The sequence below is a fragment of the Pseudophryne corroboree genome, chromosome 12 (assembly GCF_028390025.1).
Source record: "Pseudophryne corroboree isolate aPseCor3 chromosome 12, aPseCor3.hap2, whole genome shotgun sequence".
NCBI classification, from domain to species: Eukaryota; Metazoa; Chordata; class Amphibia; order Anura; family Myobatrachidae; genus Pseudophryne; species Pseudophryne corroboree.
In genome coordinates this window covers 144,542,240-144,560,090 of record NC_086455.1, presented here as the reverse complement: position 1 = coordinate 144,560,090, position 17,851 = coordinate 144,542,240, and the positions used below count along the sequence as shown (strand labels likewise).

Here is a 17,851-nt window from a genome sequence, read left to right as displayed (position 1 = left end):
GCTGCACATCATTAATGCATTTATACACATGCCACACATAATGCCCCTTACACATATGCCGAACACTACTGCACAACCAACCAACCCACCTGCACACAGCTCTCACATGGCCGCTAACACTGTGACCTCTGCCTCTGCTTGGATACAGATGTGTCCTCATAAATCTTGCCTCAATACGTCATGCAGTAGGAGATGCCTGGCATGAGTCAGCTGGCTGCTCTGTTAAGGTCGGGCGCCTTTTTTTTATGAAAATGCATCTTATTTGCATTACTATGTGGCTAGGATGCACAAGCAGCTTCTGCTAATTAAAATAATAAATAATAAATATGCCTATATTCTGTGTGTAGCTGTATCTGCATATGAAATGCTACGTTACAGTGATTTCCAGGAATACACTGTAACGTAGCATTTCGTATGCAGATACAGCGGCAGTCACACACAGAGTATAGGCATGCCGCATATCATTTTAATAAGCAGAATCTGCTTGCCCTAGGCATTTGCCTAGTTTGTCTAAGCCTAGGGCCGGCTCTGGCCTACCCATTCACATTCATTTCAGCCAGTATTCATTCTCTTTGGCTTCATCTTGTACTCAAGGCCACACAGTCCTCAGGACTGACCTGTATTGGCCAATGGGCTAGCACTTGCCGAGACCTTTTCTCTGAAGAGTTCTGTGACATGTTTTCCAAACTACATATTAAGGTGACCCACACCCCTGGAAGTACACTGAGCTCTGCTTGAAGAGAGCCTTTGGAGATGACTATAGACATGTACTGAGTTTCTATGTACCCTATAGCTTCTGGCTGTGTCCAGAGCCGGCCATAGGCATAGGCAAACTAGGCAATTGCCTAGGGCATTTGATATGCCTAGGGGCATCATCAGCTTCTGCTGATTAAAATGATATGCGACATGCCTATATTCTGTATGTAGCATTTCATATGCAGATACAGCCACAGTCTCACACAGTATATTGGCATGCTGCATATCCGTTTAATCAGCAGAAGCTGCTTGTGCATCCTAGCCACATAGCAATGCAAATAAGATGCATTTTCATAATAAAAAAGTGCCCGATGTTAGCATTGATGCAAGATTTGTGAGGACACATCTGTATCCAAGCAGAGGCAGAGGTTACAGTTTTAGTGGAAGTGTGAGTGCTGTGTGCATGTGAGTGGGTTGGTTGTGCAGTAGTGTTCAGAATATGTGTAAGGAGCATTATGTGTCATGTAAAAATGCATTAATAATGTGCAACATATGTGTAAATGGCCACTATGTGTGTCATTATGTGTATAAGGGCATTAATAATGTGCGGCATATGTGTAACAGGGTACTAATGTATGTGTGTCATTATGTGTATAGGGGCACTAATAATGTGCAGCAAATGTGTAGGGGGCACTATGTGTGTCATTATGTGTATAAGGGCATTAATAATGTGCGGCATATGTGTAAGGGACATTATGTGTAAAAGGGCATTAATAAAGGTTGTCATAATGTGTAAGGTGCATTATGTTTATAAGGACATTAATGTGTCTCGTATGTGGAAGGGGCATTACTGTGTGGAATTGTGTATAAATGCATTACTAATGTGTGGCATGTGTATAAGGTGCTCTACTATGTGGCGTTGCAAATAGAAAGGGTACTACTGTGTCGTCTAATGTGAATAAAGAGCAATAAGGTGTGGTGTAATGTGAATAAGGAGCAATTCAGTGTGATGTAATGTGAATAAGGGGCTCTACTGTGAGGAGTAACGTTTATAAGGTAAAGTGATACTACTGTGGGATGTAATATGAATTATGGACACTATCGCAAGATAAAATGTGAATAAAGTTGCAGTACTGTGTGGCGTAATTGGAATTGGGGTTACTATTGTGTGGCCATGTCCCTTCCCAGCAAGAAGATGCCCCTTTTTGGGCTGTGCGTCAAATGTGTGAACTGTTCCAATTTAAAATATAGGGGGTACAAGGACTGCTATGGGTGAGGGGTAATGGTGCTGGGAAAGAGGTGCAAGGTCAGAGGCAGAACCAGCGGTGGTGCTAGGGGGCACCAGCCAAAATCTTGCCTAGGGCATCGTATTGGTTAGGGCCGGCTCTGGCTGTGTCTCCCAGGTATACAAGGTTTACGCTGACCTATCCATTATTCAGTCTCTTCAGCCTACTCTGTGTCTGGGAGAGATCATGGATTTTGACTCAGTCCTCGCACCTCCCATGCCTCAAATGCAAACTGGAATTTTTGGCGATTTCAAGCAGCCTAAAAGTATTATTGATATCCAGCAAGGAGTCACTTTCCCTCACAGAAGGATCAGGGGAAGACTTTCATTACTTCATCCCTGTGGCTGTAAAAGTAAGTACTACATAATCCAAATCACCAAAACTGTATTATTCTTCCGTCATATTAAGCTTACAGTGTTTCTAATCAAATGTGAAGCAAATAAGTATATATATATATTATACCATACATCTATTTAACTTTCTTTTAGGATAAACATTAGGAGAACATCTACAAATTATACTGTTGCATGTACTTTTGGAAATTAAGGGCCTATTAAGACCTGATTGCTCCTATGCGAATTTGCAGAGGTTTGCGATCAGATAGTCGCCGCCCAGACAGAGTGAATATCCTCCCCGTGCATGTCTGAATACGCCTGTCCATAATCTCTGCGTACGCCGGTCAGCTGCAAATTCGTTTGCAACTCACTCACCATTGAATGATTTTTCCAATCTGTGCAGTCTGTGTGTTGCTCAATACCTACTCCTACAGTGCGATAGAAACAGGCTAATCAGGGCCAGAGCTGACGTCACACACCCTCCCTGAAAACGCTTGGGCACGCCTGCGTTTTTACTGACACTCCCAGAAAACGGACAGTTACCACCCCCAAACGCCGGCTTCTTGTCAATCAACTTGCGTACGCCTAGCGATCAAAAAAACCGCTTGTTTTTTTTCCGCAGTTTGGCCTCGTGTTTGCGCACTATGATCCATATGCGTGCGCAGTCGATCAATAATTGCCCGCCTTGTGAATTCGCTCAACAGCAATCAGGCCTGAATTAGGCCCTTAGTGACATACATTCTGCAAATTAGTTTCTAACTACAAGTATTTGCGCAATATAGATTTATTCATCACTCGTGAGCATGCTGGAATTTTAACGTGCTTAACCGTCACTTATGTGGGAGGTGGAGACAGGCTCACTGTGGTAAGATCCAACCTATGAGAATGCAGATAATCAATTTCCTATAAAATAGCATCAGCACAAATATGCCTGCTACCTGCACAGTGTAGACAATATTAGTGAAAGAAATGCCTATTTACTAGGAACAATCAACTTCACTGTGCATGTTACATAGTTACATAGTTGTTGAGGTTGAAAAAAGACAATTGTCCATCGAGTTCAACCTATATTATTAAAAAAAAATAATTATATATATATATATATATATATAAGAAGGTAAGGTAACAAAGCAGGCGGCACTCCAAGGCTGTGGTAGATTAAAGTGTATTTACACACAAAACATAGTCCAACGTTTCGGGGTCCAAGCGCCCCTTTGTCAAGGTGAACAGTGAATACAAGTGATAAAATGTAATCCGGGAAGAGGAGTGCCGGTCCTTTCTTTGCTTTTATATATATATATATATTTATTTATTTATTTTTTGTTAATTAAATGTTGTGTCCCTGGATATTTTTTCCCCGCTAAGAATTTATCTAATCCATTTTTAAACTTATTGATTGAGTCCACCATTGTTACATTCTATGGCAGAGAATTCCAAATCCTTACTGCTCTTACTGTGAAGAACCCTTTTCTCCGTTGAGTATGGAATTTTTTTTCTTCTAACCTCAGGGGGTGTCCTCGTGTTTTTTTGGTAAACAAATCATTTGATAAATCCTGGTATTGTCCCTTAATGTATTTATAAATATTAATAATGTGCCCTCTTAGTCGCCTCTTTTCCAGTGTGAACATATCTAACCTTTTAAGTCTTTCCTCATAATTCAGTGCCTCTAACGCCTTAACCAGTTTAGTGGCTGCCTCTGAACCCTTTCGAGTTCCAAGATATCTTTTTTATAGTGCGGTGCCCAAAATTGTACACAATATTCCAGGTGTGGCCGCACCAATGATTTATACAGTGGCAGGATTACACTCTCATCCCTTGTCTCCATACCCCGTTTTATGCATGCTAACACCTTATTAGCCTTTGTTGCTGCATTTTGACATTGCGTACTGCTACCAAGTTTATTATCGATGAGCACGCCCAAATCTTTTTCAACTACCGTTATCCCTACATTTTCCCCATTTAGTTTATAGGCTGCCTGATTGTTCTTAGTCCCAAAGTGCATAACTTTACATTTGTCTATATTGAACCTCATTCTCCATTTATCCGCCCAGACCACCAGTCTAGATAAGCCATTTTGTAGAGACTCAACATCCTTGTCTGAATTAATTATTCTACATAGTTTAGTATCATCTGCGAAAATTGACACTGTGCTTTCCAGTCCCTCTCCTAGGTCATTGATGAATATGTTAAACAGCAATGGCCGAGTACTGAACCCTGTGGTATTCCACTGAGTACTGAAGCTCATTCAGAGTACGTCCCATTAATCCCCACTCGCTGTTCCCTATTAAACAGCCAATTACTCACCCAAGTACAAATAGTGTTTTCTACCCCAATCTCTCTTAGTTTGAGAATTAGTCTCCTGTGAGGAACTTTGTCAAAGGCATGTACTCCTGTCTATACTGGTGTATCTTATTACAGATGCACCCATATAATTATACTTACCCCTCCAGAGTCCCACGGCAGCCAGTGTTGTAGACAGAAATCACTGAGAAAATGGCAGTAAAATGGAACGAAACCAGAGTCTACAGCGCTGTCAGAGGGGAGGTACCCCCTCCACCCCCCCCCCCCCCCCAGGAGGGCACCCCCTCCCTCTGTAAAACCTCCCCTGCCTGACTGCTTCAAATGATCTCTTGTACGTAGGTAATTGATAGATTGTTCAGTGAACATTGGGTCAACCACACTAGGTATCTAGTAAGTGCAGTGTAAACTGCTGGTATGCCACTGGCAAAGACAAGTGAAGAATCTGGGGTAAATTTACTAAGATGGGAGTTCTATTTACGATGGGATGTTGCCCATAGCAACCAATCTTATTCTACTTTTCATTTATCTAGCACCTTCTAGAAGATAATGAGCCTAATTCAGGTTGGATCGCCGTGTGCGATCCAACCGCTTCACAGACGGTCCTGGCATCTGTGAACTGTACATAGTACAGGGACCCAGGTGGTGGGGACAAGGCGGTGGAGACCCAGCAGCATCACCAACGGCAGCCCTGTTCCTACTCCATAGTAGAAGCTGCTGCTTGAAATTATTCCTACTGTAGCATGCAAAATGTGTGTACTTTCTTCAAAAGATAGCTCAGCACAACCACACACAACAAGAAAGCTGTATATACAGATAGAGCCTCCGTTATCTTGGCTGTTTTTCCACCTAAACTGAGGTTTAATCACACCTAGGCGGTAGCCTAGGTTGCTGAGTTTAATCATGGATAAGCGCGTTGAGGCACGACTACATACTCAGCATGCAATACACATATCCACCACTAGGTGGCCAATGCTCCACTAATCCAGTACTTTAGAGTGAATAGCGGCGGAATGATCTACAGTACAAGCAAATGGTCAGGGACGACTGTAATATTAATGTACACACAGACCAATGGTCAGACGGAGAGGGTCAATTAAAATATATATATATATATATATATATATATATATATAGTTTATACAGATGCAAACGAACGTATTAAAACACTTGTCAATTGCCATGTTACTGTATGTGAGCGTCCAAGTCCCATAGACAAAGCAATAGAGTAAAAATTAATATAGTGTATGCAGACGCAACTAATGTGTGAAAGCAATAATGCAGTTCACTGACGTTAAAGTATGTACAGAACAGAATACTGTATGTTTTGTACAATATGAACGTCCAAGTCCCTTAACGGCATAAACAAACACCAATGGGAAGGAATCGCTGCTTACAGTGCTTTTACACATGAGCTTGTGTATCTTCCATGAAGTGGTGTGGGCAAGCGGTGAAGTCTTCCACCTCCCATGCTGAGAGTCCCGGGTTAGATTCCCAAAGTGTAAGTGTATTTTTTTTTTCTGTCAATCACTTTATTATTTTTTAATCTATTGTAATATACCTTCACATTCAATAGAAGTGTGCACACAGGTTTTACATAAATCAGGGTAAATCTGCAGGAGCAACTCATTCCGCTATCTAAAATAAACAGCGGCAATGAGGACTCGTAGACATACCAATTAATATAAATTAGTGTATAATGATGCAACTAGCTTTTCGAGCAACACAGTACTGTAGATTGTCAGCATTGTTGTACTTTATGAGAAGGGATCACTGCTACTGTACCATTTACACATCTATCAAAGCAACTGCAGTTCTCTATCTGATTTTCATATACAGTACAGTATTGTGTTGTACATTTATTGTAACCTGACCTCCCTCCCTGTCTACTGTATGAACTGTGGAGGCTCCCAGGGGTAAGGGGGAAGTGAGATGGGGGTAGGGGAGATGGTGGCTAAATACCATGTTCTGCATTATGAGCATCCAAGTCCATTAACGGCATAAACAAACACCAATGGGAAGGAATAGCTGCTTACAGTACTTTTACACATGAGCTTGTGTATCTTCCATGAAGTGGTTTGGCAATCAGTGAAGTATTCAGCCTCCCATGAGAGAGTCCAGGGTTCGATTCCCAAAGTGCGCGTATATATTTTTTTCTGATACTCACTTTCTAAAAAAAAACATTTTTTAATCTATTGTAATATACCTGGACATTCAATAGAAGTGTGCACACTTCTAGCCATTACAGCAGAGTACGTTACAAGCTGTTTGTGCTATTTAGTACTCAAATACAAAATACTGTACAGAGAAGCTAAGCACGGTAATTTGGCATCCAGGAACTTAGTGAAGATCTTTTATCTCTCCCCATTATACTTAGAAAGAAACAGTTGCCGCTGTAGCCATTACAGCAAAATACTGTACAGAGATACTAAGGATGGTGATTTGGCATCCAGGAACTGAGGGAGGAGCTTTAATCTCTCCCCATTATACTTATAAAGATAACACTTGCCGCAGTAGCCTTTAGAGCAGAGTACATTACAAGCTGTTTGTGCTATTTAGTAGTCAAATGCAAAATACTGTACAGAGATGCTAAGAACGGTGATTTGGCATCCAGGAACTTAGGGAGGAGCTTTTATCTCTCCCTATTACACTTAGAAAGATAACAATTGCCGCTGTATGTTACAAGCTGTTCGTGCTATTTAGTACTCAAATGCAAAATACTGTACATAGATGCTAAGCTCTGTGATTTGGCATCCAGGAACTTAGGGAGGAGCTTTTATCTCTCCCCGTTATACTTATAAAGATAACACTTGCCGCTGTAGCATTTACAGCAGAGTACATTACACGCTGTTTGTGATATTTAGTACTCAAATACAAAATACCTTACAGAGATGTTAAGCATGGTGATTTCATCCAGGAACTGAGGGAGGAGCTTTTATCTGTCCCCATTATACTAATCAAGATAACACTTGCCGCTGTAGCTATTACAGCAGAGTACATTACAAGCTGTTCGTGCTATTTAGTACTCAAATACAAAATACTATACAGAGATGCTAAGCACGGTGATTTGGCAGCCAGGAACTTAGGGAGGAGCTTTTCTCTCTCCCCATTACACTTAGAAAGATAACACTTGCCGCTGTACGTTACAAGCTGTTCGTGCTATTTAGCACTCAAATGCAAAATACTGTACAGAGATATTAAGGACAGTGATTTGGCATCCAGGAACTTAGGGAGGAGCTTTTATCTCTCCCCATTACACTTAGAAAGATAACACTTGCCGCTGCAGCCTTTACAGCAGAGTACTGTACGGCTGTTCATGCTATTTAGTACTCAAATACAAAATACTGCATAGAGATGCAAAGCACGGTGATTTGGCATCCAGGAACTTAGGGAGGAGCTTTTATCTCTCCACATTATACTTAATACTACAGGATTTTGACATTCACATATCCCTAACATCAATAGACCATACTGTACCTGTAACACGTTCGTTTGCATCTGTTTATGCTGTACTATTTGCATCTGTACTGTATATCCTGTTATATACTGTATGACATACTGTAGCATTTTGTAGCGTAATGAAATGCACAAGTAAAGTAGTTCTTACGCTGTAGTTCAGTATTGTATTTTAATGGAGACCACACACATGCGCAATGGTGATTTTAAAAATCGACATCTGGTGGATGATTGCAGGTATTACACTCAAAGATAACGCCAAACGCTCTGTACACCTCCCTACGACTAGGCGCACCTCCTTGCACCCAGACATGCTGCGTATGCTCGATCGCGACTAATGCCTCAGCCAGCCAAGATAACGAAGGCTCCATCTGTACATCCATTCTTCGTTTTGCCCTTAAGGTCCAATTTTAACTTCCATTTCCAGAATACTGATGTTTCTATGGACATTAGACAGACCTGTGCCTAAGAATAAATACCTGATCGTACCTCTTCTCCTTTTACCACCAGGTCCTTCACCCAGGTCTATACTACCAGGTATGTACCTTCTCATTATAAAGAGCTGGAGCCGGATACTCAACCTGATCCCAGGATTCAGGTGGATGAGTCTGCCTGAAGTTGTGGAGGAGTTTGAAATGCTGATGGCCCGGCAAGTAAGTTGATTGCGCTATCCGTGGTTTCTAAGGATAATGCTGTGATCTATGTCTCCCTTGATTAAATAAATTTATCATATCAATGAACATACTGTCAAAAGGGAGAAAATATAACCCGCCAAGCTCTGAACGCTACCATCAATCCAGTTTGATTCTGGGAATTGGGGTGGACTAGCAAAATTTATCTCATGCCCGGGATGCAGTTAATATCCTGACTGTCAGGATCCTGGTGTTCAGTAGACCAACGCTGGAATCCCGTCAGCTGGTGAAATGCCACCGCTCGGGATCCTGACAAACGTGTATTTCCACTCGGTTGGTGTGTCCATATAACCTGTGGCGAGCGAAGCGAGCCACTGGGCCCGATGCGTGACCCAACCCTTCTGTGACTCTTTGCTTCATGGAACATCCTTGTAGAGACCTTTGAGGTAGGTGCTAGTAAAAGATTGCTGCTGGAGCATCATTTATGTGTTTTTCTAATTGTTTAGTTTCATAGCATAGTAAACTACCTGTGTACTTATTTATGTGTCTATCTAGTTATTTATTATCATTATTATTATTAATATCCTTATTTATTTGGTGTCAAAAAGGGTCCAAAGCATTCTTACATAATAAACAAACAGAAGCCATGCTCACAAAACAAGAAAAAAATCACACAAGACTTAAGGTCCATACACACTTAACGATATAATGAGCAACGTCGCTCATTTTCCCCCTCCTTGAGCGACGTCGCTCATTATATCGTTAAGTGTGTATGCCGCCAGCGACGACCGATGCGCGGCCCCGCGGGTCGGCAACGATCGTCGCTGTCGGTAGGGCATGCATGAAGGATGTGAACTGTCGTCCACGACCTTCATGCAGGGCTGGCGGGGGCGTGACGTCACTGAGCGATATGAGCGGTCATATCGCTCAGTGCGTACAGGCGGCCGCCGACCGGCCGGCCCGGGAGGGGGAAACGTTAGACGATGTCGCTCACAGAGCGACATCGTCTAATGTGTATGGGCCTTAACAGTATGAACACATGCAGTATAATAGCCACAAAAGCAGTGCCAGCTGAACCCAGTGCCCTAGATGGTCATCGGGAGTCGAGGATGGCATAAGTGAGGGAATGCAAAGCACATGAGGGAAGAGGCCCTGCTCGTCAGAGTTTACAATCTAGTGGGGATTACATCCCAGTGCGCATAAAAATGTGTGAATATTTTTCCTTTAATAGATTGCCTTTTGTTTCCTTTCCAGGTGTTCATGGATAATTTTGTCCATGCTGATTTGCACCCCGGTAACATCCTAGTGCAAGGATTTCCACAGCACACTTCTGGGTGCATCGGCAAGACCACTTTATTGGACATGCATGACACACTTATCATAAATATTCACCCTCGCCGAAGTACACCCCGGCTGGTCTTGCTGGATGCGGGAATTGTGGCTGAACTGCAGGAGAAGGATCTTGAGACCTTTCGATCCATCTTTACTGCAGTATTACTGGGACAAATAAGTAGACAAGTTTATCAAATATAATTTTTGGGACTGGTCAAAATCAAACAGGTCTTGTCCTGACATAGAGCAGGATATGAGAGAATGTAGGGGGTGGTCTTTCACCGCTAAAGTATGTCTGCTCATTCACATATATGTGTTCCTTTGTAGCCTGCCCTTGTCCACACTGATACCACAGTCCACCCATTTTCCAATAAACAATGCCTTTAAACAACTGCAATGTAAGAGTGGTAACAACTATGGATAAGACTGATGGGTGGGCATAATAGCATCATGGGACAGAGAGAAAAAAAAGATGTCAGTCTATTAAATTGTGAGCTCTACAGCCACATTTAGTGATGCCTTCATAGAAAGTACGTAAAATACTATAATAACATTATTATACAGTTATATGTAAACTTATCAATTGGGCAAGTACAAAGGGAAATGAAAATAAAAAATAGAGGTAGTTTGCATTTAGCTATGTTTATCTTTGATTTGACTAGTCTTAGGGGTAAATTTACTAAGGTGGGAGTTTTAGAACTGGTGATGTTGCTCATAGCAACCAATCAGATTCTACTTAACATTTATCTAGCTGCTTCTAGAAGATAATAGATAGAATCTGATTGGTTGCTGTGGGCAACATCACCAGTTCTAAAAAACCTCCCACCTTAGTAAATTTACCCCATAGAGACCACGGGTGTGGTATGGAAGGTAGATAGTAACTAGATCGACAGTGTCTAGGTCAACCACTATTGGTTGACAGTAACTAGGTCGACAGGGTCTTTAGGTCGACATGGTCTAGGTTGACAGGTCAAAAGGTCGACATGAGTTTTTTATGTTTTTTTAAGAGTCGTTTTCTTCGTAGAGTGACCAGGAACCCCAATTAGTGCATCGTGTCTCGTCGCTTTCGGGCAAGGTGCCTTGCTCAGCTACCGCTTCGCTCGGCACAGATTACCGTTCCAGTTGTAGTCCACGTGGATCGTTAAGTACGAAAAGGTTCCAAAAAGAAAAACCATGAAAAACTCATGTTGACATTTTGACCTGTTGACCTAAAACATGTCAACCTAGAGACCCTGTTGACCTAGAAACCCTGTCGACCTAGTTACTGTCGACCAATAGTGGTCGACCTAGATAGTGTCGACCTAGAGACCGGATCCCGAGACCACATAATCAGGTTTTATCTTATCAAGATGTTAAAGTTGCGATTGTCCATCCAACCCTTTTTTTGTAGCTTGTTTATTAATTTCAACATAAGACAAGAACTTGCCTGTTTATTTCCAGAGCCAAATTATAAAGACGCTCACATGAATTTAAGATAAATCAATGTAATCATTTTTAATGGTGGAGATAAAGGAGAATTCTGTCTTCGGCACATTTATCCTCCAAACATATGTCTTTGTTGTACTTAGATATGAACAACAGGAAAGCTGTGACATTGTAGGACTCATTTAGAGGAATTTGCACCTGAATAAACCATGTTGTAATGCAAATGTTACTTTTGTTTATTCATGCAGGGATAATGTTGGGCAGGTATATTTCTACCAGGCAAATTAAGTGTGCAAAATTGCACTTTCCAAATGATCCGACCCTACTTGTAAATGAAGCCCTAAAGTATATATGCATCAGACCCAAGTGCATCTTCTCAGATCTGTTGTAATTTGTCTGGACAACAAAACAAATATCTTATTTTGATAGCTGTAATTATTTAGTACATCAAGTGAAATTGAAAACATGGTCAAGTTCTCTACTGCAAACCTTCAGTATGCTCTAACAAGTTTGGATGGTCCTTTGCAGTTAAACAGTAGCAGTTGTGTTAATATGTCCTTCTGCTGTGTTCTGATTGGTTACTGTAGGGAGAGACAGTGGCTGGACTGATCCTCCACCATGCTAAAGTCAATCAGTGTACAGATGTACAGAGTTTCCAGTCTCAGATGGAGGAGCTGGTGAAGGAGGCCAGGAAGGATGCAGCATCTCTGGGGAAGGTGAGCAGCTGGGTTGTATACTGAATACATAACACTGTGCTACTATCCATTCTCCAGCCATGACTCAGCTTCCTGACTTGCATGTCCTCTCTGTGGTTTCTATGTTAATATTTGATGTGGTTTGTATTTCTCTTTAGCTGCAGATTGCGGCTCTGCTCTCCCAGATTTACAAACTGCTGATGAAGCACATGCAGGGGTTAAAGTGGGGGGAACGAGGTGGAACTGAGTTCCACAACATGTAATGGTAGGGGGAACTAGTTCCACCTCCTCCATTGCCCTGCACAGTAATTCCAACAGAAAAGCCCACCCCATCATCTGCATCAATCGATGATACAGGTGGCACTAGTGTTGCAGATGAGCTGCAGCCACCTACTCCTTCTTCAGGTCCTGGTGCCTCCATGGTCCTCCTCCAAGAGTTCCACCACCTCACCAGAACCACTTTAAGCCCTGAGCACAAGGTATAATTCATGCATCCATCTCACCTTCTTATTTTCTTCATCCCCTACTCCTTACCACTTTATATATAATAGGGTAAAGTAGTACAGTATTGAAAATAATATATCAGTAACAGGTCAGCTTCACAAATATAATCTTCATTTCAATGTTTCTGTTCCAGTTGTGGCCTTAATCCAGGACATACAGTATGATCTAAGACCAAAACATGTGTTGTGTTGTGTTCAATTGAATAGTTGATTGTTACATTGAATTATACATAGAAACATAGAATTTGATGGCAGATAAGAACCATAAGGCAAATACAGCTGCCCTTTAGGGTTAGGGCATTAGGGTTAAGGGTTAGAGTATTAGGGTTGGGTTAATTTAGGGGTTTGGGTTAGGGTATTTGGAATAGAGTATCAGGGTAGGTTTAATGGTTTGGGGTTAGTTTAGGGGATTGGGTTAGGGAATTAGGGATAGGTATTAAAGTTGGTTTAGTTGCTTGGGCAAAGGGTTAGGGTATTATGGGTAGAATATGTTGGTTGGTGTAGCAGTGTTGGTTAAGGTATTAGGTGTAGGGGTTATGGTTAGAGAATGGTTTGGGTTTAGGGTTGGGTTAGAGTCAGGGGGCTAGGGTTGTTAGGGTATCTGGAGATTAGGTATTAATGTTTCGGGTGCAGTTTAGGTTCTAGTACTACAGTGACTGACCTTGTTAATTTCCTCCTTATCCGGTGAAGTTGGAGAGCAACATTCCATCTATCACATTCGCCATTTGCTTCTTGGAAGGACTTGGCCAAGCGTTGGACGATACGTGTTTGGAATTCCCTGCCTGAGGTAGTTGTAATGACGGACTCAGTCAATACCTTTAAGAATGGATTAGATAAATTACTAATGGATAAGGATATCCAGGGTTACGGGGCATAGTCACGCACTATGGTTATTATAAAAAAGAGGGATAAAACGTAACGGCAGTCATCAACTTCAGTCAAAATTTTATACCAAATAATCCTGCATAGGAGACCACAAATAGGTTGAGCTCGATGGACAAATTGTCTTTTTTCAACCTTAGATACTATGTTACTATGTATGTTACCCAGAAACTGACATTCAGGAAGCAGCCAGGCATTTCCTGTTATAAAATGCCACTTCCATGGAATGAACAACATGATGTACAATGGAAGACCTAGATGAAGATTCTGTGATTCACATTTTCAAACTTCACATGGAAACTTCAGATATCAACTTGGCATGTTCCTCCTTTTTTATAAAGTACAAGTCTCCCTCTAAAGTGTTTGTGATTTAGGTCTGCAATGAAACACGTTAAGCAATGGCCCCCTACGGGGGGGGTAATTCAGACCTGATCACTAGGCAGCGGTTTTTGCAGCCCTGCGATCAGATAGTCGCCGCCTACAGGAGGAGTGTATTTTCGCTGTGGAAGTGTGCGAATGCGCAGCCCAGGACTTACTCAGCCGCTGCGATCATATCAGGCTGTTCAGGACTGGATTTGATGTCAGACACCCTCCCTTCAAATACGCCTGCGTTTTTCCTGACACTCCCTGAAAACGGTCAGTTGACACCCACAAATGCCTTCTTCCTGTCAATCTCCTTGCGAACGCCCATGCGAATGGATCCTTCACACAAACCCGCCGCCGACCGGCGATCCACTTTGCAGCTGTCCATCGCGCCTGCATTTTGCAGTGCATACACATGCGTACTTTTTTCATCAATTTACTGCATTACAAGTAACAATCTAATTTCTAGCTAATGTCACTATCTTTTTTTATCTAGTATTATCTATTTTATATTATTTTATGTTTTCAGCAATCTTTCTATCTATCTAATCTCATTTATATTTTATCTAATTAAGAATCAAGATTAGATTAGATTTCCCTCAATCTTTCTATTTTATTGTGTCTGACTAGTCTTAACTATTATACATCTATTTAATTAAATTGTATACAGGTTGAGTATCCCATATCCAAATATCCGAAATACGGAATATTCCGAAATACGGACTTTTTTGAGCGAGAGTGAGATAGTGAAACTTTTGTTTTCTGATGGCTTAATGTACACAAACTTTGTTTAATACACACAGTTATTAAAAAATATTGTATTAAATGACCTTCAGACTGTGTATATAAGGTGTATATGAAACATAAATGAATTGTGTGAATGTAGACACACTTTGTTTAATGCACAAAGTTATAAAAAATATTGGCTAAAATTACCTTCAGGCTGTGTGTATAAGGTGCATATAAAACATAAATGCATTCTGTGCTTAAATTTAGGTCCCATTGCCATGATATCTCATTATGTATGCAATTATTCCAAAATACGGAAAAATCCGATATCCAAAATACCTCTGGTCCCAAGCATTTTGGATAAGGGATACTCAACCTGTATATCTATTTTATCTATTCTCTTGTTCTCATCTATTTATCATATAAGTGAAACTGTTCTAGTAATGTTACTGATTTTTCTTATTTCTGCATGGTCAGGTGAAACATGATAAGTGATGTTAATGGGTTGTGCTTGCAGTGTTTGTCCTGGAAGGGTTTGTACAAAGGACCTTGGCCCTCATTCCGAGTTGATCACATGGTAGCTGTTTTTAGCTGCCGTGCGATCAGATAGTCACCGCCTATGGGGGAGTGTATTTTTGCATAGCAAGGCTGCGTTCGCTTGTGCAGCCGAGCTATGCAAAAACATTTTGTGCAGTTTAGCAGTAGGTCTGGACTTACTTACCCACTGCGATCACTTCAGCCTGTCAGGTCCCGGAATTGACATCAGACATCTGTCCTCCAAATGCCTCGACACGTCTGCGTTGGACTCACCACTCCCCGAAAACGGTCAGTTATCGCCCGGATCCGCCTTTTGCCTGTCAATCTTCTTGTGTTCGCCCCTGCAAAGTCTTTCTTCGTAGTTCTTGTCGTTGCCCAGCGGCGGCCGTCGCCGGCTGACGACACGCCTGCACATTTTGGCCGCAGTGCATGCGCAGTTCCGACCTGATTGCATGGCTGCAAAAAAGTGCAGCGTGCAGTTGAATCGGAATGACCCCCCCTAATTCAGACCTGATCACAGCAGCAAATTTGTTAGCTAATGGGCAAAACCATTTGCAGAGAGAATTAGATTTGGGTGGGTTATATATTGTTTCTGTGCAGGGTTAATACTGGCTGCTTTATTTTTACACTGCAATTTAGATTTCAGTTTGAACACACCCCACCCAAATCTAACTCTCTCTACACATGTTATATCTGCCTCCCCTGCAGTGCACATGGTTTTGCCCATTAGCTAACAAATTTACTGCTGCGATCAGGTCTGAATTACCCCCAATGTCTGTACCCAGAGATAAATATTCTGGAGGCAGGCAGGAATATAGGCAGAATGGACACTAACCAGGGTCAACTCCTGAACCCAACCCATCAGATGTCAGATATAAACACTGGCAGAGACTGTAATAATTACACTTGCCCTTATCTAGTGTAGTAACATCTATGCAGCTGTCAGTATTAAGCTGCAGGTGGATAACAGTTACAGAGTTCAAACAGCTATTATAGAAAACCCAGTTATAGTGAAATCTGTCTGCATATAAAGGATAATACTTACAGTATATACTTCAGTAATAATATCTGAAGGTAGATATGGTATTAATATAGACTTCCAGGTCCAAACTGAAAAAAAAATAAACAATGCCAATTGTACACAGTACAATCAAGGTTTGGAGATCGAAAGTGTCACAACTGAGGGCCTGAGCTGACGGAAGGCAGCCTCAGTTGTAGGGGCTGAGGTGTACCGGAACCTGGGAGGTTGTATCAGACCCCTGGACATGTAAGTAACATGAAGAGAAACCGCCCGAAGGCATGACCACGACAACTTGAGTAAAAGTCAATGATATTTATTTATGACAAACTCCATGCATCACAGTAGCAGTAAAAAGAAACATAAAAATCAGCAGAGAAATAATAATACAGTTCCTGGGTACTACAGGGTGGCAGGGGCCACAGAGCTCTGGTGGTATGAGACAGTTCTTATTATCTGCAAGTTGGAAAGTCCTTACCAGGCTCAACTGTAGCAATGAGGAAAGCCCAGGGTCGTACCAGCTGGTGTTCCAGGGAAAGCTGGACTGCTGTAGATAAAATGCTGCTGTGGGTACTGGTTAGAACCAGACAGGTGTTGGCACGGAGTGGATACTGGCTGGAACCAGTTAAATAATAAATAAAGCTTGAGAGCGATGCAATATAGATGAAATGTAGAATTTGAGAGCGGAGAAATAATAATACCGGTGGAGAGTGGTAAACTGCAGAAAGGACACCGGCCCTTTAAGAGAAGCTGTACACTGCTGGAAGCTGATCTGGAAGCAGGTGATGTTGTAGCTGGAAACAGGTGAGTCCAGAATGGATCGGAGAGTCAGGCTACACCGCAGATGGATTGCTGGTGCGGGTCTCTATAGCAGAAGTCTGGAGACAGGAGCTGGAACCTGGAAGACATTCACAGAAGAGAGACAAACTGGAACTAGGTTTGACAACCAAAGCACTGACGCCTTCCTTGCTCAGGCACAACCTATTTATACCTGCAGCAAGGAAGGCATTGGCTAGGCAATTATGCAAATTAATAATACTGACAACGGATTGGTAGGAAAGATCAGCTGACAGAATCCAAGATGGCTGCGCCCATGCAGACACTTGGAGGGAAGTTTGGATTGTAATCCATGTGGTCTGGAAAACAGTAATGGCGGCGCCGGCCACCGGAGACAGGAGACGCCAGGCTGACAGATGCACATCCAACCACGCGGACACAGCGGAGGCCGCGGCTGACGTAATCGCCACTCTGAATGCAGAAGCTCAGGGACGGCGGCGGAGGCCGCGGGAGACGCCATGCCAGATGTATAAGGCGTTACTGTGACTGCGTCCAGAGAGACAGGCGAGGAGGCGGGAATGTGCACATCAGGATGACAGATGGGATCCGGTCCTGGAGCGCTGAGCCAGCCTTAGGAGGCATCTGATAGGTAAGAAATGGCGTCCAGATACCCGGATCGTGACAGCACCCCCCCCTTTAGGAGTGGCCCCAGGACACTTCTTTGGCTTTTGAGGAAACTTGGAATGGAATCTCCGGACCAAGGCTGGAGCATGGACATCAGAAGCATTGGTCCATGAACGTTCCTCAGGGCCATAACCCTTCCAGTCAATAAGATACTGAAGTTGACCGTAACGGTGACGTGAGTCCAGGATCTTGGCCACTTCATA

The 17,851-nt window shown here is 42.3% G+C and overlaps 1 protein-coding gene across 1 annotated transcript; it reads left to right on the top strand.

Moving 5' to 3' along the window:
* The first annotated feature begins 2,168 nt into the window (after positions 1-2,168).
* Positions 2,169-13,770, top strand: ADCK2 (aarF domain containing kinase 2). Its single transcript, XM_063946582.1, is given in 7 exon segments — positions 2,169-2,334; positions 8,582-8,724; positions 9,958-10,221; positions 12,048-12,176; positions 12,314-12,359; positions 13,335-13,415; positions 13,703-13,770. Coding segments are annotated over 7 exon segments (897 nt in total).
* Positions 13,771-17,851: the final 4,081 nt, after the last annotated feature.